The sequence below is a fragment of the Aedes albopictus genome, chromosome 1 (genome assembly GCF_035046485.1).
Source record: "Aedes albopictus strain Foshan chromosome 1, AalbF5, whole genome shotgun sequence".
Lineage (NCBI taxonomy): Eukaryota > Metazoa > Arthropoda > Insecta > Diptera > Culicidae > Aedes > Aedes albopictus.
The window spans coordinates 212,586,690-212,614,436 of record NC_085136.1 but is presented as its reverse complement, the minus strand read 5'-3'; the positions used below and the strand labels follow the sequence as shown (position 1 = coordinate 212,614,436).

Sequence of the window (27,747 nt, the reverse complement as noted above, 5' to 3'; positions counted from 1 at the left end):
GCAAAAGTCGTCCATACACTGTTTTTTGATTGCACACTTCTGAGCTGAGAAAATAGCAAGTGAGTGTTCCCATCCCTGGTGTTGAGGACTGCTTCAAGTATTATTCAATTATGGAAAAATAACTATTTGTATAAAACAATCGCCGATTATTATTAAAGTATTGCCATACCTGATGTCATTATTCACGTGTTATGCACAGATTATACACCAGTTATTATTTTAGGTATTTTAGCTCTTATGCAGGGCTTCTTAATACATAATTCAGATTGTAGGTTAGGGTGGCTCAAGCTTGTATGGCAAAACCACATGTCAAAAAGTTCGATGGGCCCCCTTTTCATTTCGTTATATATGACGCCACGATGCTCTGGTCAAATTTTCAGCTAAATCCGTTAACATTAGAGCGGTGCTAAACTCGTTTGAAGTTTGTATGGGAGTTTATATGGGAAAACATCGTTTTTTGCAATTTTCTTCTGAGGGGTTCTAATTTTCCTTAAAACACGTAATCGACCCTATAGAAATAGAGCCTGGGATATGCCGAAAAACTTTGCCGAAGACCGCAACGTAATCAGACACTTGCGAAAAAAGATATAGCCTAGACAGTACGGGCTCATTCAATGAGATTTTATTGCTATTGTTATTCCTTCACATGTTAAATGTTAAGCACCACCAGAGGATCTATGTGTAATATCTTTTCTTACAAGCTTCGGATGACTTTGCGGTCTTCGACAAAGTTTTTAGCCACACGTGAGACTATAGTTTTATATAATCGGTTATGTGTTTTAAGTAAAAATAGTGCCCCTCATGAGAAAAATGCTAAAAACGATGTTTTCCCATATAAACTCCCATACAAACTTCAAATGAGTTTAGCACCGCCCTAATGTTAACGGATTTAGCTAAAAATTTGACCAGAGCATCGTGGCGTCATATAGAACGAAATGAGAAGGGAGCCCATCGAACTTTTTGACATGTGGTATTTTGAGCCACGCTATTGTAGGTATTCAGTTTTCCATCAGCTCCAGCGTGTGCATGAATCCAGCGGATCCCGTCCGGTTCTCCAGCTTCCGTGTACTTTTGGATCCTACCAGAAGCCTCCAGATGTGTTCCAAGTCCCTCCGGAAATCAAGCGATTCTTGCTGCTTCGAGAGATCCCTCCGAAAAAACAACCGGTCTCAAAGTACGCCCCGAGCAGAGGAGAATAGCAAATTGATAACAACAGAATCACATAGCCTGTTTTTATATCATAATTTGTTATTGTGAACTTATCAAAATATATCTTTTAAATAACATGTTTTGTTGGGCAATCTTATTTTTTTATGTTCAAGTTATTGGGATATATCCACAAGATAACATTTCAATAATATATGTTGTTGTAGAACAAGTTTAGTTATTATTTAACTGTAGAGAATGTACAAATATGTGATGGACAATAACACAACAATAACAAGTTCACAAATTTCCTGTTATTAAGTTGTAATTGATCTAACAAAACATGTTATTGAATTAGTACTCAAGGAACATTTTTTTGTTATGATTTTTGTTGCCGCTTATGACAGACAAGTTTATAAAATAATATGTTATGCTACTAACATAAAAAATACTGATTCCATTATTCAGTTATCTAGTCAAAATAACATATTTTATTATGCTGAAGATATTTTTCTTCTGCTCGGGGCTGATTTCAGTCCGTCAACAGAGCCACCCCTATCATCTACCGGTGCCCATCCGGTGTCCAAACCATCTCAAATACCCGACGGTGCCAGTCCGGTAATTGAGCCTCCCGAGAAGCTGTGCATCATGGTGAACTCGAAGTTCGATCCACACCCAAACTGACTGGCAACTCTCCAAACTCGCAACGCGCAACGTCTCAATCACGAAAATATGTGGGGAAACCTCAGGCGCAAGGGTGTCTCTGATAAATCAGATCTTAGTAGGTGCGATTGATCGTGAACCTAAACGTGGGTTGCTGTGGCAGCCTATTACCATGGAGCACTGATTGCGAACTGGCTGATGATATAGGGCACCGCACTGTTTTGATTTTGTATGGGATTTTGACGTTTCGTGGCCTTGTTGTTTACAAAATGTCTGTAAGAGTGAAAGAGAAGGAGATAATTTCATGCACTGCCCTATTGCATTGCTCTCAACGGCGCACTGATATGCAGCGCAATCTCGTTGATCTTTCCAAACGCTCCTCGGCAGTAGATCTTACCACAGACAAACAGACGTAACACTTCGAACATTTTTAGATTCAAATCATAGTCACGGAAACATGTTTGGCCGACCACCAACTAGGTGGCGGTAGTGAGCAAACGTCAAACTCGAACAAAAACTATGCGAGCGCCACGGTTGAGCAGTTGGCCAACTATCAAATTTTCAAAAGACCGTTAAATTGGTGTATGGTGGGAATTATCAGTCTGTTTATCTGTCTATCAATGCAATGTCAACAAGATCAAATAGTTGAATGTAAACACGATCATCCTTTTCAGCTTTCAGCTGGGTAAGCAGTGGAGAATGTTGAAAGCTTCCAATATCTTGGTACCCAAATGGCGGCCAATGGCGGAACCAAGATCGACACACGTGCACGGAGTGTGAGTTTAAAAAAAAGTATGAAAAACAACCAGATTAGTCGACGCACCAAAATCCAATTTTTTAACTCGAACGTAAAATCTAAGCTGCTGTACGCCAGTGAAACTTAGTGTGTATCAGTGGAGAACACTCAATGGCTGCAGGTCTTCATCGATAGATGCCTGCGGTATATAATTTGTGCATGGTGGCCTAGCAATTGGAACTCCAACGTAGAACTCCATCGTCGATGTCATCAAAAGCCGAAAGTGATAGAAATTCGGGAGCGAAAGTGGAGGTGGGTCGGCCACTCTACGCAGGGGCGGAAACGAAATGTGCAAGCAAGCGTTAGATTGGAACCCAGCAGGACATCGCAGCAGAGGCAGACCAAGAGGCTCAATGCGGCGCAGCCTCAACAACGAAATAAAGCAAGTCGACAGAAATTCGACCTGGCCACAAGTTGAGGCGATGGCGGGATAGGATGATCTTTAAATTCGGCTCTTTGCACCACCGAGGGTGCTCAAGACTGAAAGAAAGTAAATGAACATATTCAAACTGTTCTATTTACAAAGTATGAAGCACGGTCTCGTGCTGATAGCACGTAATCATGGAATGAAAAAAAAATAGTCGTTAATAGTAGTTCATGGCATCATCTTCTATCATTTTTTTTTATCTTTTGGACTGAATTAGAATCATAACACTATGATTCTAATTCAATCCAAAAGATGAAACAAAGCAATAAAAGCTGAATTGTCGATGCTAGTTTGAGAACCTAGGCCTAGTTGTAGGTGATAACAGGCTTACCTCACGGTATCCATTATACACACGCAGACAAGCTTCGATGCTTGAGAATAAGCACTTTCCGTTGCTGCCACCCATAACGCCGACGACGACGACGACGGCTTGGCGGCAAACTAAATTTTGTGTGATGGAATGGCGCAGACGAACACGGGTGGGGTCGGGAAAAACCATGTGCTAATGCTCGGACGAAGCAGCCAGCAGAATGGAACACACACACATACAGACGAGCGCAGGATATTGGCGGTTTCCTGTTTCAGGGTGGGTGTTATTTCAGTGGGTGGTCGGTGGGTGGATGAATGGACTTTTCCTCCACGACCAGTGCCAGCGTTGTTGTGAGATGTGATGTTGTATTGGTATGGTTTGCGTCTAGGCTTGTATTTTAGACGGCTCGTTTAAATAATAAAAAATCAACAGGGATAGTTCATATCAAGTGATGCCATTTTAACCACTGGAGACGATCTTACAGTTGAGGTCGAAATACGTATCTGTCAAAGGATGGAAATTCTTATTGGAATTAAAAGGGACATTACCTAATCCGGTTTTCTTGCAGGAAATCAAGTGTAGTGTGATGAATCGGCAAAGTTAAATAAACGTCCACGCGGATGTTTATATCATAACAATCAAACAGGCTATGCACTTTGTGTGGCCTGCTTAATCGTGCAACTAAGCACACCAGAATAAACCATACGCCACCGAGCGTTGGTCGGTTGCCACGAAAAGCAAATTGAATAAATCATTCTGGTTCCGAGCCCAACAGCTAACGGGTGTACACTTTACTCTGAAGAGAACTCCAAATTAGTACATGGCTACCTAAGACAGGTTTTGCCTTCTCCGCAGCAAAAGTGTGAAAGTGATACAGTTCGGTAAAGTGTATTCCAATCACATTTGAAAATGGGTTGGTTTTCAAGTGACGAGATCGTCACTACGAATCAAATTGGACCCAGTGAAAAACACCATCAAACCCAAGCGGTGGCGCTTTGCATTTTAACAGTTATCGCGGGTGCGTACGTGCTAATAAAACTACTACTGAAGTTGCACAAATCACACACGGAACGGCTGGCAGAAAGAGCCGCTCGACGAGCCGCTGCCCATCCAATCTAACAGTTATAAGGAAGTGTCGAACTTTACTGTACTGTGTGGAGTAGTTGAAATAAATAATAACATTTTTATTGGAAACATTAAGTGCAAGTGACTAAGTAACTATACAATGACGGAACACAAGATAAACAGTTTAGTGTTCACATTGTGTTACACACAAATGTACGAGGTGAAAACCAAGCTCGAAGCTAGAGCGTACCGAGGATTTTCAAAGGAAGAGCAACAAGCAACGCACTATTCCAAGTAGCAGCAGCAGCAGCGATCTCCAACGGAATGCAAACGAACACCAGGAGTTCGATTGTGGAACTTCGAGATGACATAGTGGACATACTCATGTGGAAAATCGAACACTACTAGTGGCAGTGCAGACGAAGAAACAACATAACAAACGGGTCATCCGGCAACATGGAGCCGACCCCATCAAGGGCGCAACATGGAGCGACCCCAACGTAGCTTCGTCGTTGCTGCTGAGACTTGCAGATGATATACTAGCGTGAGTAATGATTTAATTTAATAGTTAAAAATAAATAAGTACCGAAACATTTTAGTTAAAATGGTGTATTCAAGTGGTGTTTGACATTGTAATATTCAAAAATGTGTGACTTACTGAAAGATCTTGTTTGAAAGTAAATTACCAAATCTCATAAATCCTGTACGAGAATTAATTATCCGGAAGCCTAACAGTGACCTCATCCGATTTTAAAAAGAAGAGAGTTAAATGGAAAAAAAATGTTGTCAAAAATATAGAACAACTTGCACTTACTTTGAGAAATCTGAGGAAGGCACCAAACAGGAAATTTTGAGGAAAACACTAGTAGACAAGTTAGTAAAGGCTCGTAATCTTTATGAAGCAAATTTATACCTCTTAGACGAATTCGAATGTTCTAATCAAAAAATCCTCTTAAGAAAATCCAGAGATATTTTTAGTGAAATTAAAATTTTTATCGACGTGCGACTTGATAAGGCCAAACATCTCATACGTTTTAAAACAATTGTAAAACTTATCATTATTGTCGAAAAATTATACCGCAATAACAAGATGACAACTCCGAAGGTGGACCTTAAACTTGGAACCGCAGTGGTCCAAGTTTATGATGGAAGCCAAGAAGGCCTGAGTCCATTTATTGACTCAGTTGGCTTATTCGTAGACACGGTCAAAGCGGAATTTGTAACGGCAACAGCAGCTCAAAAAACAGCCGCAGATGTTACCGTTAAAAAAATCGTGATGACCAGACTAATTGGAAAAGCGAGATCGGCCGTAGGCGAGAACCCGGCAGATCTCGATGAAATATTAAACCACTTAAAAAATAGATGCGGTCTGGCAACGTCTTCAGACGTATATGTTTCGAAATTAGGAGCATTGAAACAATCTGGTGATGTCAACACCAGAGGTCGAAAATTTGACCTTCCTTTTAGAAAAGGCTTACATCACGGAGCAAATTCCGGTTGATGTGGCGAACAAAATGGCAATAAAGCAAGGAGTGAAGGCTCTTAGTACCGGCGTTCGTAACCCCGATACGAGGCTCATTCTAAAAGCCGGACAATTTGCAACATTGTCCGCAGCAATAGAGAAAACACTGAGCAACGAGGCTACAACAGCAACACCAAATACTAACGCGATAATGTTCGCTTCACGCCGCGGACATAACAATCGCGGCAGAAATAATTTCAATATGAATCACTACGGACAACGCCACAACGATTATCGTGGAGGCAGAGGAGGATTCCATAGTGGTCGTGGAAGACGACCCTATGGATCTCCATCTCAGCGTGGAAGAGCACCTCACAGAGGCTTCCACCGCGGAAATATGCAACCACGCATATTTTACGCAGATGTTGGACACATGGTTCCACCTCAACAACAAAACTTGACAAACTCAGGACGCATATGTCCTAACCAACAGCAAATGCAACCACAGTACCAACCACAGGTACAGCAATTGCAACAGCCGCAGCAACATTTTTTAGGCCAACTACACAACTTTTAACCATCAACGCGTCAGCATCGAATTTCATAAAGGCACATGTCGAAATGACAAATTCGGTGTGTACCTTTATGATAGATTCAGGAGCTGACGTATCGGTGTTCAAAGCTAACAAAATTCTTGGAAGTCACCAAATCGATGTAAATAGAAAATGCAGTATCTCCGGAATTTCCGGTGAAAAAATTGAAACACTGGCAACAACAGTTACGGCATTGACATTTTCAAATACCCTCACATTGCATCACGAATTCCATTTAGTAGGAGACGAATTCCCAATATTCACCGATGGAATATTGGGAAGAGACTTTCTATCCTTGTATAAATGCACAATAAACTACGAATATTGGATTTTAAGTTTTAATTTTAACAATGCAGAAGTAAATATAATAGTCCCCGGCGTTGAGATTCGGAAATTGTTCGTAGTACCGTAAACCGGGGTCAAATTGATCGCTTTGAAAAACATTTGCAGATAACATTTTTAGTAATTCAAATATTTGCAAAAGAATATCTGTAAACCAGTACCGGGTGGATCCCCATAAAACTACGTGACAGAATTTTGTTCAATATATCCAAACTTAAAGTTAAATAATTTCAAACATGAAAAAAAAACAAATGCCGTTTTGGGGCGAAATTTATCAGCATACAATTGAACATCGGTAAGATCAGAAAATTGCCTTCTCCACTAAATATTGATCTTCTTACAACTAATGAAATCAGCTGTAAAATATCAAATTAAAATTTTGGAATTGACCATTGAACGCCTGAAGGTATGCAATTTCCTTTAAAATAAACTACTTCAACCAAATTAAATCACTTTTTCAACTAAAATTGAAACTTTTGAAACTGATTCATGTCCAGAATAGCCACACTACATCACAATCAAGCTCCCACAAAAAAGTGAACCTAACGGTTTCGGTTATGTAAGAAACATATTGAACACCCTTTAAAAAGTAATACAAGACTAGCTTTTTCCAAAAACTGGAAATTTTACACTCATCTCTAGACATCTATGAACTAGATGAATTAAGCATTTTTATGATCATAACGACGTGTAGAAGTAACTAATATTGAATTACAGTTGTCCGCGAATGATCAATTTCACCCCGCTTATCAATTAGACCCCGGTTTACGGTACCGTGTTTGGCGATTTTCAAAGACACTTTCAAATTTTTGTTACCGTAGCTGTATCGCACATGGAATAATATTCGAATGAATGTTTATAGCTGCCAAGTGTTCGCTAAACCCGATTTCGTCATCAAAAGTTCTACAAATATTGATATTTATGCATAAAATTGTACTTTTTTTAAAGTAATGACTTGTCTAGTATTGAAATTGCATACTTTTAGGCGTTTTCGTTAGATTTATTAAAGTTTAAATTTAAATAATTCAGAATTTACTAAACTTGTATAAGTTTTACAAAGCTTTTCTCATTCTGGGGTGGATAATTCAGATGGAAAATTTATTTCCAGCAATTACAAAGACATTTCACTGAGTGATCAATTGCACCCCGAAACTAAAATTTCAGATTTTTTATTTTAAACGATATTTATTGCAATAAAATGATTTGCAGTAAAAGTTTCAACCTCGTTGACTGATGAAATCCGTGGTCCTACTTGTTTTAAAGCTTTGAGTTTGACCATATCGATAACTATTCAAAAATTAGAAGCCAAAAACTGTGAAAAGTGATCAATTTCACCCGAAATCACGGTACTTAAAGTAAATTCAAAAGACGTTAATCCATTTCGTTTCATTTTACTTTTTATGTTATGTTGGTTCGACTGTGGGTGGAGATCAGAGATAGTTTCGGCTTTGCAGTTTTGTTTTAGTGGAACAAACTATTTAATTTTGTCCGACGTTTCGACACCGGGTTCGGCGTCTTCTTCAGTGAAAAAATTGATGTTGTTCTTTGTCTTAGGGTATGGTTGTTCTGTTACGGTCAGTATAAGGTTTTGGTCGGTACATGTCATATGGTTGGTTTTTATTTGCACATGTTTATCATGTTTGTTTGAATGATGCCGCTGCCAGCTGTTCTGGAGCGTCAAACATTTTTTCTCAGGAGTGGTTGAATTAATCTGATTTGGTTAGTTTGTTCTAGTATATTGCTTTAGAATATTAGTACCTAAATGTTGGCCAAAGAGTATTCTGTGTTCGTTACCTGTCCACTAACGTGGCCAGAACAATTCTTGATAGTTAACGGATTACTTGAATCTTGTGTTAGAATTAGTGATTAATCCAAATATACAGCCACAGAAAATAACAATTTTGTAATGCCATAGTTTCATTCAATATGTGTGACATGACATCACGAGTTTCAAAGCCAAACGTGTCTTAAATACACACACCGCATCAGAAAGCAAAACCTATTCAAGCAACATGTATTTCGTTTCCTATACCAAGCGGAATTGCGTTCAGTACCACCTCAGTGGTGAATACGAGTCATGGGATGGAATATACACTACCCGCCATAAATATGGAATCGCATCGCCTAGTATTGCAACACCCCAGTTGAATATTGCAGCACCCCCAGAAAGTTTGGCATCACCTGAAGACTTCATCACTTTCTGAACTGTATCTCAAAAACCGTATCCCCTGCATAGTTTAGACCTTCAGCAAAGTTGATCAGAGGACCTATGGCTATCAAATGGTGGTAAGTTTAGTGCGTAATTCCGCCGCTATGTGTCGCCAGTGTGCATTTAAAACGAAGTACTTTGACATGGTTTATCTCATGATTCTGACCACCTAGAAAGTTCGTGTCTTCGGCAAAGTTAATCAGACGGTCTATGGCTATCAAATGATGGTAAGTTCAGTGCGTAATTCCGCCGCTATGTGTCGCCAGTGTGCATTTAAAACGAAGTAGTTTGACATGGTTTATCTCATGATTCTGACCACCTAGAATGTTCTTGTCTTCGGCAAAGTTGATCAGACGGTCTATGGCTATCAAATGGTGGTAAGTTTAGTGCGTAATTCCACCGCTATGCGACGCCTGTGTGCATTTAAAACGAAGTATTTTAACATGGTTTATCTAATAATTCTGCCCACCTAGAATGTTCGTGTCTTCGGCAATGTTGATCAGACGGTCTATGGCTATCAAATGGTGTGGCGCCAGTGTGCATTTAAAACAAAGTACTTTGACATGGTTTGTCTCATGATTCTGATCACATGGGCCATACGCCGCAGATTATCACGCCGCCGGTTTTTATTTTTCGCACCGGTGATCAGTGCACAAACAAAATTAATGTTGCATTCCTTCAAGGATTCCTCTTGAAATTCTTTCGGAGATTTCTGCTGATACGCTGTCGTGGATTTCTCTTAAAATTCCTTCGGGGTTTCCTCCTGGAATTTCTTTGATGATTTCTTTTAGAATTCCCACGGAGATTCCTACTTGATTTCCTCCAGGGATTCCTCATAGAATTCCTCCAGGAGTCCTTCTGGAATTTCTTCGGGGATTTCTCCTAGTGTTTCTTCGGAGATTTATTCTGAAATTCCTATGGGGTTTCCTCTTCCTCTGGGATTTCTCCTATAATTTCTTCGGAGATTTCTCTTGAAATTTCTTCAGGATATCCTCCTGGAATTCCGTCGAAGTATTCATTCTGGACTTCCTTCAGGGATTCCTTCGGAGATTTCTCCTTGAATTCTTTCGGAGATTTCTTTTGGAATTCCTTCGGGGTCTCCTCCTAGAGTTTTTTTTTTTTTGGGGATTTCTCCTGGAATTATTTCGGGGATTCCTCCTGACATTCCGTCGGGGATTCCCCCTGGAATTTCTACGGGAACTCCTCCAGCTATTAGGGGCTGTCCATAAACCACGTGGTCATGAGGGGGGAGGGGTGTTTCGGCCAATGACCATTTTGTATGGACAAATAAAAAAAAATTGTATGAACAAATGACCACGCGGGGGGGAGGGGGGGGGGGTTGAAAAGTCCCAAAAAAATGACCACGTGGTTTATGGACATCCCCTTACTTCGGAGGTTTTTCCTGGATTTCCTTTGGAGTTTCCTCTTGGGATTTCTGTTGTGATTCCTCTTCGAATTTCTTCGGAGATTGCTCCAGAAATTTTCCATTGAATTCCTCCGGGGATTCCACCTGGAATTCCTTCGGGGTTTCCTACTGGAATTCCTTATGGAATTTCTTCTAGAATTCATTCGGAGATTCCCCTTGGAATTCCTTCGGTGATTCCTTTAGAATTCCCTCAAGGATTTCTCCTGGAACTCTTTCAGAGAATATTTTCCGTTGATCCGTTATTGAAATCCTTTGGAGATTCTTACCCGAATTCCCTTGGAAGTTCCCACTGGAGTCCTGCTGGAATTTCTTTGTGGATAATTGCTGGAATTCCTTTGGGATTCATGCATGATTATTTTCGAAATTTGCTCTTGAAATTCCTGCGGGGATGCCTCCTGAAATGCCTTTGGGGATTCCCCCTAAAATTCCTTCGAAGATTCCTTTTCAATTTCATCCACGGGTTCCTCATGAAATTTCTTCGAGGATTCCTCTAATTTTTTTTTTCGATGGTTCCTCCTAGAAGTCTTTTGAGGATTCCTTCACGAATTACTTTGAAAAATTCTTTCTGGAATTTCTTTGGGGATTCCTGCTTCCTTCATGGTTTCCTCCCTAAATTCTTTCGGGGATTCCTTTTGATATTCCGTCGCGGATTCCACCGGGAATTCCTTCGGGGTATCCTCTTAGAGTTCCTTCGGGGATTTGCCTTGGAATTCTTTCGTGGATTCCTGCTGGACTTCCTTCAAAGTTTCCTCTTGATATTTCTTCGGGTATTCCTCCTGATATTCCGTCGGGGATTCCTCCTAAAATTAGCACGGAAACTCCTCCTGGAATAACTTTAAAGTTTCCTCTTGGAATTCCTGTGGCGATTCCTTTTTTATTTTTTTCGGTGATTCCTCCTGGAATTCCTTAAATTCTTCATGGAATTCCTCCTGGAATTCCTTCAGGGTTTCCTTCTTGAATTTATTCGGTGATTTCTCCAAGAATTCCTTCGGAAATTCTTTCTAGAATTCGTGCATTCTTCCTAGAGTTCCTTCAAGGATTTCTTCGGGGATTCCTTCTGACTTCCTATGGAAATTCCTCTTGGGGGTTTCCTCTTAAAAAACCTTTGAGGACTCCACTCGAAATTCCATCGAAGATTTCTTCCGAAGTTCTTTCGGTGGCTCCTCCTGAGATTTCTGCATAAATTTATACTGCAATTTCTTGGGAGATTCCTTCGAAGATTCTTTCTGGAATTCCTGCGGGGATTCCTCTTAGAATTCCTTCGGGGATTCCTATTGGAATTCTCTCAGGGATTTCTCCTGGAATCCCTCCAGAAATACCTCTAAGGTAATTTTCGTTGATTCCTCTTAGAATTCCTTTGGGGATTCTTTTTCTAATATTCTTCTAAACTCCCACTTGAATTCTTTTGAGGTTTTCTGCTGGACAATCTTTCGGAATTTCTCCTGGATATTTTTCGTTGATTCCTCCTAGAAATCCTTGCTTAAAGGATTCCTTCTCGAATTCCCTTAGAATTTCCCGCTGGAATTCCTTCGAGGATTTCTGCTGTAAATCCCTTAGGATTTCTTCTTGATTTAATTTATGGAATCCTCCTGGATTTCCTCGAAAATTTCAATCATGGATTCCTTTAGAAGTTTCTACAGGTATCTCCCTAAGACAGACTCTTGAACCACCAGAGATTTCTGCAGTCGTTCCTTCAGGATTTCATACAGCAGTTCCTGCAGAGATAAGCCCAGAATTTTCTTCATGGATTTCTCCAGTTTCTTTCAAGGTTCCTCCTGGAATTCCTTCTGAGATTCCTCCTTGAAGAAACGAGATTCCTTCCCTCTAAATAAATGAAACAAAATCTATAGCAAAATCTCTATTGTATTGCCTTCAATTGCAATACAGTATTGCAACATGAACTACACTAAGGATGCGGGTAATATCACAATAGGTCTAATCACTGGTCGCAGCGATGGATCTGAACAGGACTTACAAAAGGTATTCATTAAATCAATAGTTTATGTCATCGATGGTCATGACATAACTCAGACTACAAATTCTTGAGCGTAATGATAACTTGTTTGCTTTTTCAATGTTACATTATGGTCAAATTTTGGTCACGCCGATTCACGCCGCCGAAAGCTGCCACCAGCGTGACGCCGCCACCGCCGGCCAAAAATGGCCCTCACGCTGCCGCCGAGTAAAATATAGTCGGCGCACAGGTAGGTCTAGGTGGTCAGAATCATGAGATAAACCATGTTAAAGTACTTCGTTGTAAATGCACACTAGCGCCACATAGCGGTGAAATTACGCACTAAACTAACCACCATTTGATAGCCATAACCCTTCTGATCATCATTGCTAAAGACACGAACATTCTAGGTGGTCAGAATCTTGAGATAAACCATATCAAAGTACTTCATTGTAAATGCACACTAGCGCCACAAAGCGGCGGAATTACGCACTAAACTTACCACCATTTGATAGCCATAACTCTTCTGATCAACATTGCTGAAGACACGAACATTCTAAGTGGTCAGAATCATGAGATAAACCATTTTAAAGTACTTCGTTGTAAATGCACACTAGCGCCACATAGCGGCGGAATTCCGCACTAAAATTACCACCATTTGATAGCCATAGACCTTCTGATCAACATTGCTGAAGACACGAACATTCTAGGTGGTCAGAATCATGAGATAAACCATGTTAAAGTACTTCGTTGTAAATCCACACTAGCGCCACATTGCGGTGGATATACGCACTAAAATTACCACCATTTGATAGCCATAACTCTTCTGATCATCATTGCTGAAGACACGAACATTCTAGGTGGTCAGAATCTTGAGATAAACCATGTCAAAGTACTTCATTGTAAATGCACACTAGCGCCACATTGTGGCGGAATTACGCACTAAACTTACCACCATTTGATAGCCATAACTCTTCTGATCATCATTGCTGAAGACACGAACATTCTAGGTGGTCAGAATCATGAGATAAACCATGTCAAAGTACTTCATTGAAAATGCACACTGGTGCCACATAGCGGCGGAATTACACACTAAAATTACCACCATTTGATAGCCATAGACCTTGTGATCATCATTGCTGAAGACACGAACATTCTAGGTGGTCAGAATCTTGAGATAAACCATGTCAAAGTACTTCATTGTAAATGCACACTAGCGCCACATAGCGGCGGAATTACGCACTAAACTTACCACCATTTGATAGCCATAACTCTTCTGATCATCATTGTTGAAGACACGAACATTCTAGGTGGTCAGAATCATGAGATAAACCATGTCAAAGTACTTCATTGAAAATGCACACTGGTGCCACATAGCGGCGAAATTACACACTAAAATTACCACCATTTGATAGCCATAGACCTTGTGATCATCATTGCTGAAGACACGAACATTCTAGGTGGTCAGAATCTTGAGATAAACCATGTCAAAGTACTTCATTGTAAATGCACACTAGCGCCACATAGCGGCGGAATTACGCACTAAACTTACCACCATTTGATAGCCATAACTCTTCTGATCATCATTGCTGAAGACACGAACATTCTAGGTGGTCAGAATCATGAGATAAACCATGTCAAAGTACTTCATTGAAAATGCACACTGGTGCCACATAGCGGCGGAATTACGCACTAAAATTACTACCATTTGATAGCCATAGACCTTGTGATCATCATTGCTGAAGACACGAACATTCTAGGTGGTCAGAATCTTGAGATAAACCATGTCAAAACACTTCATTGTAAATGCACACTAGCGCCACATAGTGGCGGAATTACGCACTAAACTTACCACCATTTGATAGCCATAACTCTTCTGATCATCATTGCTGAAGACACGAACATTCTTGGTGGTCAGAATCATGAGATAAACCATGTCAAAGTACTTCATTGAAAATGCACACTGGTGCCACATAGCGGCGGAATTACGCACTAAAATTACCACCATTTGATAGCCATAGACCTTGTGATCATCATTGCTGAAGACACGAACATTCTTGGTGGTCAGAATCATGAGATAAACCATGTCAAAGTACTTCATTGTAAATGCACACTAGCGCCACATAGTGGCGGAATTACGTACCAAACATTTCACCATTTGAAGGTCATAAACCTGCTGAACAACTTTGCCGAAGGTCTAAACTTTGCAGAGGATACGGTTTTTGAGATATAGTTTAGTAAAAAATAAGGTTTTCAGGTGATGCCAAACTTTTTGGGGTGCTGCAATATTCAATTGGGGTGTTGCAATACTAGAAGATGCGATTCCATATTTATGGCGGGTAGTGTATAAAATGCTATACATTCGTTAGACAGCGATTGCCAGAGTGGTTCCGTATGTGGTCGTGAAATATAGGATTTGTTTATCATCAAAACATTCCGAAAGTGCAGTTAAAATTAATTTTGACAGTCGGTGGAAGATTGCCGAAAATATCGGCGATAACTGCGTGCCAGCTGATTCAGTACATCGGCATTGGTTTAAATCGAAAATTGTATTGAATAGAAAAGCACACAGGTACAGATAATTCTTTCATTTTCATGCACAGGTAATTTGTCTTTGTTTTAAGTGAACAAAGAAAGTGAATTATGAGAAACTGTAACATTTAGAAAAATAACTTTATGCGTGATCCAAGAAGATTAGAAAAAGTTATCAACAGTTCAGTTATCATCGTGTAATCAACCTTCGCTTATCGCACATTTCACGTCGAAGGACGGCTATCTTGAGTCCGGGCCACGAATAGCTTTGCATTAACATTCAGTTCTTGTTTTGTTGTAGGTACCACATCATTTTACTACGGATTCTGTAAACGTTACAATGAGTGAACATTTGAAACTGGTTACCGGACCGGTGGATCGTGCCTTAGCCGGCAAAGCACCCTGGCAGATAGTGGCCATTACAACCAGCACGGTACTGGGGACGATTTGGTTGTGGAATTTGCTGGCCGAAGATGAAAGTAAGTAAAATCTTGAGGTGGCAGAGCTTACCTATGTCGATAAGATTAAACTTGCTAAGTGCTTATCGGGTGCACTTTGAACATCATGGCTTACATTGGCTCGACAATAGTACCTCTTGCAATAGAAATAATTGTAGAATTATTGATAAACATACTTTGAAATCCTTGGGTTTGTAAACTTTGTTTTTAGATTGTTTCAGAAATAAGACTCTGATTCTAGATTATGAAACCAAAACCAGGCTCAAATTGATCATTCGCAATTCCATGTAAGCAATTTCTGTTCTTATGATCATAAAATTGTTACCTCATGTAGTTCATATATGTCTAGAGATGAATGTGGACTTTTAAGTTTTTTAGAAAAAGTTAGGCTTATATTACTTTTTTTTAAAGAGTTTTCAATGATTTCCTTACACCGCTGAAGCCGTTGATGCTAAACAATCGATTGCATGTAAACTTTCTGTGTTCATATAAGTCGGGATATCCTAGGTCATCTAAACTGTTTAGATTCTGAAGTCTACGAGTGTAACGGAAACTTCTTTCATTATACAAAGCTACGATTTGTATACTATCATGTCCAGTAAGTCTTCTGAAAGTTCAAAAGGCGCTGTCAATAAACTACTTAGACTCATTTTTGGCCATCTCAGAACCCCCCCTCCCCCTCGTAGACTTTTGATCATACAAAATTTTCGAAATTTGTATGGAGCGTAGACTTCGGCCAGACCCCCCCGTCCCCCCCTTAGAGTCTACGTAGTTTATGGACAGGCTCAAAGACAGTTTCCGACCATTTGGGATATCCTAGGCCATGCAAACTGTTCTTGAGCTTAGATTCTAAAGTCTACGCGTGTAACAGTAACTTCTTTCATTACACAAAGCTATGACATGTAATCTATCTCTATCATGTCCAGTAAATCTTCTGAATGTTCAATGGACATCATCAGATCGGTTCGGGTCATTCAAACCATTATGATGTTTAAAATCTAGCCTTTAAGTCTTGGGCACCCACGGTGGTGCAGAGGGCTGAGATCTAGCATCTACCTGTAAGCGATTCGCAAACTACTGAATATTTAAACAGGGTGTCCATTAAAATTCAGTTTTCCGATTCCCGGATTTTTCCCGGGTATGAACAAACGCAAAGTATTATTCTAATAGGACACTACTCAGTGCATTTTTAAACACAGTTTTGACTAACTAAATTATGATAAAAAAATAAAATTAATTCTATAATCACTGACGTTGACGTTAGATTCTGTTTCTTATACGAAATTTAGGATGGAAGTCTGTTGATAAGGTTCTTTCTAATAACAAGGTAATGGAATCTTTATGAAAACTTTATTGAAATTATGTCACTGTGCCTGTTTTTTTTAGCAAATTTTTGACGAGTACCATAAAAAATCGCGGAAAAACTATTGAAACATTATTGTAAACAAGCTGGTCTTCAAAGAAAATCATATATTATTTGCTACATTTTGCGAAAATTTACATGTAAATGTTGGTAATGCCTCCATCGTTATTTAAAACAATTCGCTTACTGAATACGGCGATTTAAAAGACATGGACACCGTCTTGCACCAGAAGCTGTACAGACTGAAATTTTATCGAAAAACTTTCGAGTTCTTTTTCAATAATATCTAGAGGACATTCAACTTGTCTTCCTTTAGGAAGTACTTCATGGATGGGTTCTGTCAAAAAATCTCCCAAAAGTTACACCTGCAACTTCTTTTAAAAAGCTATGTTTGCCTAATATTTTTGTGAAAATATCAGGGATTCCATAGGATACTCTTCCGGGGATCCAAATAATGTTTCCAGGAAATCATTTCACAGATTCCGTTGAAGATTATGCTGTGAATTCTGCTACTGTTATCTGGAAATCTGTTAGAAATTTCTTAAAAGATTCCATCAGAGAGTCTTTCAGTAGTAGCTTTTTATGAAAAAAAATGCTATAATTTCCTATGTTGTACTCATCTTTCAGTTTTTAATTGGTTTTTGGCTAAAACTCCTTCAAACTCTCTCCTTTAAAAAGCTAGGTGCAATTTCGTTGTGAATTCTGTCATGTATTTTTAAAGTATTTTCTCTTTGAGTTTCACTAAGTAGTATGTCACCAGAATTCTTCCAGAACTAACACATTTTTTCATCGTAAAAATCTCTTTGCTGAAAGTAACGTCTGCAGATTCATCAAGTTCTCCAGGAATTCCGAGAGGGCCTTCATGGACTTCGTCATTATTTTCGGAAGAATAGTGCTGTTAGAATTTTCTTAGGAAGGCACAAAAAGTCCTTCAGGAAATCTTCCCGAAGTCTGAAGATTTTGCCTAAGAAGTATTCAGATTTCTTTTACACGAATTTTTCGAGAAATTTCTGAAAGACTGCCTGCATAAAAAAAAGTCGGCCGGCAACTTTGTTAATGTTATTATCATGCTTTTCAAGATTTGCTTGTCACTAATGCTGCAGCAGTACAGACAGACACCATGACCATTTTTCCCGGTGCCATTTACAATTTCCCGTGTTTTTCCCGTATTTTTTCCGGTCATTTGGAATTCCCAGATTTTTCCCGGTTTTCCTGTATTTCCCGGATGGATGGACACCCTGTAACCAATTGTCAAAAAATAAAACGATGAGAGTTGAGTAGAGGAAGACGTCTAATTGTCTGTGGCGAAATGTTCAAAGTGTTACGTGTGCTTTTTGCAGTTCAGAAGGAATTTCTCGGCATGTCTTGATGCATGAGAAATCCCTTGCCTGAATCGCTGAAGAAACCATGTTTTCTTCGATCGCAGTACGCAGTTGCGAGAAAATACAATTCAAATTGCAGTCATCGTAGAAAGTTTCTGTCAGGAATCGCTCAAGAAGTTTCTTGAGAGATTTCTTTCTAACACGAAGTGGGCTTTATGCAGGATTCATCAAAAGTTTGTACATATTTCATTTGTTTTAGTTTGCACTACGTCCGATAAAAAGTGTGGACCACTTTTAGCAACGCACGGTGGAAACACAATGTTTTTTGAAGTCCCTAAACCCAAAATTGAAACCACTGGTGGGAAGGTGGGGTGCTAACCTAGAATTAAAAAAAAAAGCACCCGAAAAGGAGTGGTATAATAGGGATAGCGATGAGGACTCCCGTGGCGATGCTCTAATATGTAGTTATAATAAAACTGCATCAATAATTCTTCAACATAACACTTGGTTCATGGCTGCAGTTCTTATCCTCGGCCGCGTCCCACATTTACCTTCAGATTGGCTCGAGATGTGGCTTCGTCATATCTTAACTTTAGCTGACAGTTATTAGTTGTAGGGAAGTTCAGTAATCCTGAAATATCTCAAAGGTATTTTGAAATGGCTCTAAGTTTCACAGAAGTCCACGGATCTTGATGGGTTAGACTAGGTAACGCAACTTTTAATAACACAAATAATGACAAAAAAATGAGTTTCATAAAAGTTTGAACAATCTTAAATGTTTTAAAGGTTTTAAAAATACTCTTTGAAGAATATTACTAGATATGGTTTATTCTTCTTCTATGTGGCTCTATGTTCTCACTGGTTCTTGGCCTGTCGCTCTTCAACTTAGCGTTGAAGTTGAAGTGTTGAAAGTATTCCCGACCGGAACGGGAATCGAACCCGCCGTCTTCGATTGGCAATCCGTAGCCTCAACCACTAGGCTAACTGGAGACCCCAATATGATTAATTATGTATTATTATTTAGTGTAGAAAGCTAGCATTGCGATGCAAGTGTAGATATAAAGTTGCGTACTTCATGAAAGATTGGATGACCTGATTTATCACAAATCTAGTCACAAATCTATCATGAAGTGACTCCTTAAGAGTTAAGAGGTAGACCTGAAGCTATGGTCTCCGAAGCAGTTTGGTTAATCTGGAATATTTCAAAACTATCTTGGAATGACTCATGGAATGCCAGGGGGATTACAGATTACAGTTGGATGTTACAGTTCATTGTGAGAATAACTACTGTTACTGTCAACAGGTAAACTTCAGGACAGTTTGGACGATCCTTAATGTCCCAAAGGTTCATAATAATATATAGTCGATTTCAGGTTGGTCCAGTAACCACGATTGATTATGCAACGTTACTCAGTATATCAGATATGCTGTTACGAGTGAAGACCTGAAGCTCTGAACTCCAAGATAGTTTGGAGGACCTGAAGTATTCCTGTAGTGTCTCAGAAGCCTCATGGATTCTAGCAGATTGCGCAATGTTTTTTTTTATCTGTATTAACGAGATTTTTAGCCCTAGGCTAGTTCATCTCGGGACCCACGCTTTACTTCCCTTCCGAAGGAAGAACCCATGTTTTTATGAGTTTGTCGGGAGTGGGATTCGATCCCAGGTCCTCGGAGTGATAGTCAAATGTTCTAACCATCACACCAGGTCCGCTCCACTTGTGCAATGTTATTATTTATGGTGAAAACACAAAGTTATTCTTGTAGACTTCATTATAGGACAGTTTGGACGACCCTGAATGTCCAAAGGGTTTATAATAATATCAAGTAGACTTGTTACGAATGCAGATCTGAAGTTCTGAACTCCAAGGTAGTTTGGCTGACCTGGAATATACATACAGTGTCTCTAGTGACATTTGAGATTTCAAGATACATCATCATCATCATCATCAAACAACTAGTACCTAGCCGTTCAAAACCAGGACGTCGTTGTGATTGTGTTGTTCAATTATGGCCCTCTGTTATTTTTTTAACTTCTATTCAATTTCTCTCGTCGCACACTTGTGATTCTATCCACCGTTTCTTACATTACTATCGTTACTCCCTCCTTCTTTGAGTAGTATTAAGTTCACCGAGAAAAGCCAATAAAATTAAATTATCATAAAGACATGTAAATACACCGTGTCCAATAAGTTCTCATACAAAATACAAATTTAGAAAATATAATTTTATTTCACGTATGTGATTTATATTTTCAAAGTGAATACATGTATTGAAAGGCCACATAATACTGATTGAATAAAGCATACGGTTTAGAATAACTTTATTCCCTTTTTGTTTTTATAAGCCTAGCAGTACACTTCCGTTTTCTGAAATTCGATTTCTTCGGCACGCATGAAAAATGTTCGAAAAGTTTTTCATTCTACGGTAACAAAAAAGAGTCCATAAGGATAAATTTTGAGTTTGTATCTCAAGTTATGTACCAAATGCATACACTAAGGCTTAAACAATACAGTTTTAGTGATGATATGGTAAGATATTGGCAAGTAAGCTCAACTTTGGTCAATTTTCACGAAAATATCCGTTATATCAAAGATAAACATCATAAAACCTAAATTTTGGACAAAATTTGTGAGACAAGTGAGAATGATGTGAATCAACCAGATAAGATGCACGCATGCTTCTTGAACACAACAAATCTCTTTAAAATAGATAAAAGGACATTTTTGTTTAATTTACGTTTTATTTTGTACAAAATAAAACGGCTTCGTACTTTACCAAGACAGGATCTCATATTTTTTCTCTTCTGGTCATAGTTGCTACTAGCAATGGAGAGGACAGGAACCTAATTTGTTTCAACTTAAAACCATTACTCGTTAAAATACGACGAAATACCAAAGAATTGGCGTGCGTGCCAGCTGAAATGGACTTACGACACATACGCGATCAGCAGAGAAGGATAAAGGACAGTTAGTTTTAAAACATATGCTGTATTTGGTGTGTGTTAGTTGGCCTTTCAATAAATAAATTTACTTTGAAAGTCCTACTAACAGATGTGAAATGAATTGAATTTGATTTTGTATGAGAACTTATTGGACACGGTGTAAAGCTATTTCAAAAAGTGATTGCATTTCACATGTATGTATATCAAGTTAAATTCAACAATCACTCCTTGCAGGTCTTTACTCGCGCCTAAAGCGCCGTTTCTTCAAATTGGCACGCCGAATACCGTCCGTTCGGCAAAAAATAGAAACCGAAATTGCCAAAATCAACGACGGGTTTACCAAAGACGCCGCACAATATGGCCAATTCATCACCGTCCTGCCGCAGGGTGGTCTACGACAAGATGAAGTCCTGCAAAAAGTCGATGAATATCTTGCCCTTGGACATTACAAATGGAAGGAGGGCTTCATTTCCGGGGCGGTGTACTACTACAACCCAGACTTGGTGAAGCTGGTAACGGAAGTGTACGGGAAGGCATCGTACACTAATCCTCTGCATGTGGACGTTTTCCCCGGCATTTGCAAAATGGAAGCCGAGGTGATCCGTATGACAGCTATGCTGTTCAATGGTGGTGCAAAGGCATGCGGAACGATGACTACGGGTGGAACTGAATCCATCATGATGGCTTGCAAAGCCTACAGGGACTACGGACGGGACGTGAAAGGGATCACGAAGCCCAACATTGTTCTGCCAGTGACGGCCCACACAGCTTTCGATAAATCGGCCAAGTACTTTGGAATGTTTACCAAAACGGTTCCGGTCGATGCTAGAACCACCGAAGTTGACATTAAAGCTATGGAACGAGCGATAAACCGTAATACAGTGATGCTGGTTGGCTCAGCTCCGAACTATCCATATGGTACTATGGATAACATCGAAGCAATTGCCAAACTGGGTAAAAAGTACAATATCCCTGTACATGTGGATGCCTGTTTGGGAGGATTTTTGATCATCTTCATGAAACGCGCTGGTTACCAAGTGAGGCCGTTTGACTTCAGCTTAGATGGCGTAACGAGTATTTCTGCAGATACTCACAAGGTATGTAAATTGGGCAAAATAATACAAGCTAGATCGTAACTTTGTTATTCATTCATTCCTTCCAGTACGGGTTTACACCCAAGGGGTCATCGGTAATCCTATATTCGGAGAAAAAGTATCGTCACTATCAGTACACAGTGACGACGGACTGGCCCGGTGGCGTGTACGGTTCGCCAACCGTCAACGGATCTCGTGCTGGTGGAATCATTGCAGCAACTTGGGCCACTATGATGAACTTCGGCCTCGATGGCTACGTGGAAGCCACCAAGCGAATTATTGATACTGCACGTTATATTGAAGCACAGTGAGTCCAGACTAACTTTGATCTCAACAATAATATGCTAAATTTGTTTGCTCAATTTCTAGACTCCGCAAAATCGACAACATCTATGTCTTTGGTACTCCGGCAACGAGTGTGGTAGCAATTGGTTCGAAGGACTTCGATATTTTCCGTCTATCTTCCGAGCTGAATTCCTTAGGATGGAATCTGAATTCACTTCAGTTCCCTTCAGGGTAAAATATTATTGAAACTAGGCATATATCAATATTAAAAAAATACGTTTCTTTTGTAGAATTCACATATGCGTCACTTACATGCATACACAAGACGGCATTGCTGATAAGTTTGTGAATGATGTTCGCTCGAAGGTTGCCCTGGTCATGAAGAACCCGGAAAAGCCAGTGGAAGGAAAGATGGCCATCTATGGAGTCGCCCAGGCTGTGCCCGATCGGGAAGTGATAGGAGATTTCACCAAATGTTTCATCGATTCCATGTACTATACACCGGAGAGCCAATAGAAACATAGTCAATGGATGCGATAAATGTTGGATGTATGTTCCCACCTTCTAAATTGTTATGTGTTCAGCAAGTTCATAGTAAATGTAGAAAGTGACATCACCAGCATTAACATGATTTCATAAACAATGTTCGCGAAGGATGCGTCGTGTATTTGTATTATGTATTAATTGTTTATTACAGAAGTGACTAACGAGAAATATATTTGTGGAAATTTAAACATGCGTTCAAATATCAGATCATTTTTCAACTAGAGTATTGTGTTGTTCCTTGCTGTGCATGCAGGGCCGAGCGGGAATCCATGATAAGTTTCTGATAGAATGTCTGACTAAATTTCCAATATAATTTTCTATTAAATATCTTGAAAATCGTTAGTGGAAAAACCGGACAAATGTTTCGGTCGATTTCTTCACTTTTTTCTCAGAAATTCGTCACGTATTCATTCTTATTTCATTAATCAACTCAAGAAATTTAGTCCGGATTTCTCTTCAAAATAATCTACCTTAACCTCATGCTAGATTTCCTCTTAAAAATGTTTCAACACTTTTAGTGTTCTCCGATGTGAGTAAGTCGTAAGCTGTCTATGAAACTGTCTATGAATAGTTATCAAACTATTAAGAACTTGAGCTACAGGTCCTAAGCCCTGGTAAAGGAGGAAGGTTGCGATGGCTGTTATTCATGGCCATCGTGTAACACAAAAATGGATAAACCCCGATGCCAAGGTGTCATGCGACCCATGCCGAGGGTTGAATGGTTGAGGGGGTTCTAAACATGCTCATCCGCGAACGGAGGGTGAGGTACACCAAGGCAAACACCCTTGTAAGCAGCCCTTACTGCACTACGGCGGGACACTGGTGCAGCGGACCCTAGTTACTCGTGGGACCAAATTCTACAAACAACCTTCAAGGTGACGACTGCCTCTCTCAGTCGGGTGAGAGCGAAGTGGAGAATACTCTGAGTCAGCTTCGCCTTACCGTAGATCAGATAGGTCAGGGGTTCCCAACCTTTTTGAGGTGGCGACCCCCTTTAAGCATTCTCAAAACATCTGCGGCCCAATGAAAATAAAAAAAAAATATATGAATTAAATGAACGAAACCGAGTTTTTTGGGTACAGTTAGGCTGATACAAATTTTATTTTGACTTTTTGTCTCCCCCCCCTTCAAAAATTTTTGGCTGGATTTTGCATTTTGAGGGGGCAGATAAAAAAATATTTATCAAAATTTCGGGTCTTGCTCAAAACTCTTTAACAAATCCGATGAGTTTTTAATATTTTTCAAAATAAATGCTTTATTATTTTTATCCCCCCCCCTCGACCAGTCAAAGAGTGGTGGGACAAAAAGTGAAATAAATATTTGTAACGGCCTTATGAAGCCAAGAATTTATTGTGGGAGGGGTTTTCGACGATCAATGATACATTTTTATTTTATTCGGCACTCTTATCTCGTAAACAACGATGTCATGTACATTCAATTTGAGTCGTAGCTGAAAAATAGCGGCGCAGCCGAAAATTTTTTCTTCTGAATGCGTTTGATACTGACAATTTGTTCCTCAAATTGCGGCTTTTGGTGGTGGCGGTATACAAAATTGAAAATTGGTATAATTTTCATAAAATAGAATAAAAATTTAACAATTTTTTGGTAACATCGCGGCCCCCCTGGACTGGCTTCACGGCCCCCCAGGGGGCCGCGGACCACCGGTTGGGAACCCGTGAGATAGGACTCAATAGTTCGCAGGAGAAGATGGAAATATCCTGCCCCTCAACACCTACCTCCCGGAGCAGCACATGTTTCGACAAAGCTACTGATCCAGATCTACGACACTCCTCATCGACCGACTCCAACCTGCTGGACATGGAAAGTAACGAAGATGGTATAATGATCGTCATCAACCCCCAAGAATCTTTAGCAAGTAGTAAAGGATAGGAAAACAACAAGGGTTCTACGGAAGCCAAGGGTGCTCACAGAGGAAGAAGCTTAGAACTCTCAGGAAGAAGGCCAAAGACCGAAATGAGGCCTTATCCATAGTCCAGAATAAGGAGAGCGAGCCCTTCCTCAAAACGCTCGAGAAAAGAACTAGACAATCCGCTACAGAGGACCCCAAAAAAAAGGTGAAGCACCATTTGGATCTGATAGAGCGCGCCTAACAGTCCTCAAACCGCACGCCTTAGACTAACATGTCTGGACAACAAAATCCATCCATGAGCTGGTATCAGCTACAGTGATATGGCCAAAAGCGTGAAGGTTGGAATAAAACCCAAAGACTTTCCCGCCGTCCAACTCACTACAGCCCAGCTAGACCTTCTACAAAGCGAAACGAGCCAATAAAACCCAAATTCAACAACCTCATCTACAAGTCCGGTTAGATGGTTCTAATATGTAAGGATCAAGAGCCTGTTGAGTGGTTAAAGAGAATAACTCCATCCATGAAACCCTGGGAAGGTGTAGAGCTGATGGCAATGGACAAAGTGGCGATTCTACGTCCAGAGATGATCCGAGCATTCTTCCCACAAAGCTCCAGCTATAACAACGACCGAATAAAGGCTTCCAAAGAAAGCCAAAATGGCATTATAACAACTAATTGGCGTATTGTGAAACGATCCATTCTGAAAGACATTCATGTCGAATGGATTTTCACAGTAGAGGATGCGTCGATGGAAAAGTAGCAGAAGTCCAAACACACTCTCAACTACCGATTTGGTGAAATCCAACTAAAGAAGATTACAGATCAATCGACTGTCGCTACCGCCAATCCGACTAGAAGGGCGACCCAAGAGCAATCTGAGGAAGCCTCCTGTTCGGGCGAGGTTCGCCTAACTGGAAGGCCGACCAAAGAGAAATCTGAGGAAGCCTCCGGTTCGAGGTTAGTAAATTTCATTCCAAAAGCGCCATAAAGGCTAGCCTGTCCGCCTCTAAAGGAAAAGCTCACAAATTTTTGTTTTTCATATAACCGTGGGCCACCTTAGTCCTGACTCTAATCTGCTCAGGGGGATGACGAAGGGCCCGAATCATCTACCCAGCATTCAATTCAACATGGCGTCCAATGTTTTTGTTTTGATTGCTTAATTCATGGAAAACATGCGCTGGAAACATCGACACTGCTTCGCTGCTACATATAATATCGTGCAAAGTGATAAGGAAAGAGAAACAATCATCAAAAACAACGATTTCGTTTGAATTGTGTAATTTCTGAAATAAGCACTAGCAACACACGAGCCACACACCCGAAAATCAGGAGCAAGTTAGGGTAAACCGACCAGAAAGTGGGTACCAAAACGCGCCGTACCAAAAATGATGTTGGGTGGAGCGGCGATGTACCGAGTTTGACAGCCGTGTCACCCCACTGAATCTGCTATATGCACAGCGTAACTTTTTAATCAAACAAAGCTTTCACTTTGGAATCACTGGTAGTTGTTAAAACTCGATCTTATTCCTCCGGAGGTTCAAGTCGAAAAGACCCGATCTTGTGCTCCAAACCCTTTATATACCTTCCCACGATCCTCATCCTCCTCCCAAAGCCTCTCGTTGTCCATCTTTCCTGTCCCTACATCCTATTCACATTTCCAATGCCCACCTTATCCTTCTGTCATTCCGGGATTCCGATGTCATAAGTGTCATGTGTTGAACTGTGTGGAGTAAGCCACAAAAGTTCAGCCTATTGGACGCAGTGGCTTAATTTCCCCAACAGGGGAGGAAAAAAAGTTAACAATATTTGTTTCTAATTCAATTAGGCGGTTGATTTTCTGGGAGTGGCTTACCTAGCTATTTACAGTTCAGTTGAATCTATATCTGTTATAATCACCCTATTGAGTGACAGTTCATGCCGAACTGTAGTCTATCTACTCATTCTAAAATGTTCTCTTCTCTCTGCTGGTTGATCGCTCGCTCTGGATTGGGTTTATAGGGTAGATGTACCAGAATGGTGGAATAAAACTCTTGAGAAGCTTAGGAAAACGGAGCATAGGGAAGTCCACCGCGCCAAGCGAACCGGCGATTGGAGCCTATACAGAAAGGCCCTGACGAACTTTAACAAAAATAAGGTCAGCCAAACGGAAATCGTGGATTCCTCTTCTTCTTCTTCTCTTTTGTGGCTCTCCCCACTGGGACTTGGCCAGCCTCGCTTCAACTTAGTGTTCTTTGAGCACTTCCACAGTTATTAATTGAAGGGCTTTCTTTGCCTGCCATTGCATGACTTTGTATATTGTAAGGCAAGTACAATAATACACTATGCCCAGGGAATCGAGAAAATTTTTCCGACCGGAACGGGAATCGAACCCGCCGTCTCCGGATTGGCGATACATAGCCTTAACCACTAGGCTAACCTGGAGACCCCATCGTGGATTCTAATGTGTGAAAGCTTAGAGAACACATCCGTAATGGCCAGACTCCAAAAAACTCTTTCAAAAGACCACTGTGTGGGTAGCCTCCGAAAGACGGATGGTTCGCTCACTGTAAAGCCTAGCGATACATTGAGCGAATGGTTAAAGATCCACATCCATGATTTAATCCCTGAGTCGAGCATCGGCGACCACGACACTCAAAAACCCTTTGGTAAAAAATGGGGCCCAAAACCAAGTATGATCATGTGGATATATGAAACCATTATCCATCCCTGGGCTACTTTCTTCCATATGCTAGTGTTAAGTTTCGTTCAGTCTACACAGTTTTTATCTGAAGACGGTGCCCGTGTTTTTTTAAGTTAGTATGATCAAAAAAAAAGTAAACTAGATTGTATAAATTATAAAATTGAAAATAGTATGGTAGTTCAACATTTTAATCTCAAGGTATTTAATAAGAATTCCGTTAACCTAGTAAAAAATGCTCCGTTACCGTCTATATGCCAACAAAT

General features: G+C 40.1%; 2 protein-coding genes across 4 annotated transcripts in view; one reads left to right on the top strand and one right to left on the bottom strand.

Annotated features, from left to right (window-relative positions):
• LOC109430330 (tubby-related protein 4) overlaps positions 1-27,747 on the bottom strand; it is a gene marked incomplete in the record, with an annotated part of 266,514 nt that overhangs the window by 229,104 nt on the left and 9,663 nt on the right.
• LOC134285458 (sphingosine-1-phosphate lyase-like) lies at positions 14,772-23,122 on the top strand. Of its 3 annotated transcripts, none has more exons than XM_062846204.1 (6): positions 14,772-14,965; positions 15,227-15,404; positions 21,244-22,106; positions 22,172-22,410; positions 22,473-22,619; positions 22,679-23,122. In XM_062846204.1, exons 2-6 carry the CDS (start codon positions 15,266-15,268, stop codon positions 22,902-22,904), a joined length of 1,614 nt encoding a protein of 537 aa, XP_062702188.1. In that variant the 5' UTR covers positions 14,772-14,965; positions 15,227-15,265; the 3' UTR covers positions 22,905-23,122. The 3 variants fall into 3 exon arrangements, with proteins under 3 accessions (XP_062702188.1, XP_062702190.1, XP_062702189.1); XM_062846206.1 differs by having other exon boundaries at positions 15,210-15,404; XM_062846205.1 differs by having other exon boundaries at positions 14,772-14,996.

Excerpts from the sequence above, each read along its gene's own strand:
- LOC134285458 (XM_062846204.1), top strand. The coding sequence starts at position 15,266 with ATGAGTGAACATTTGAAACTGGTTACCGGACCGGTGGATCGTGCCTTA. Across the intron at positions 22,107-22,171 it reads TTTCTGCAGATACTCACAAG|TACGGGTTTACACCCAAGGG; the intron begins GTATGTAAATTG and ends CATTCCTTCCAG. Across the intron at positions 22,411-22,472 it reads GCACGTTATATTGAAGCACA|ACTCCGCAAAATCGACAACA; the intron begins GTGAGTCCAGAC and ends CTCAATTTCTAG.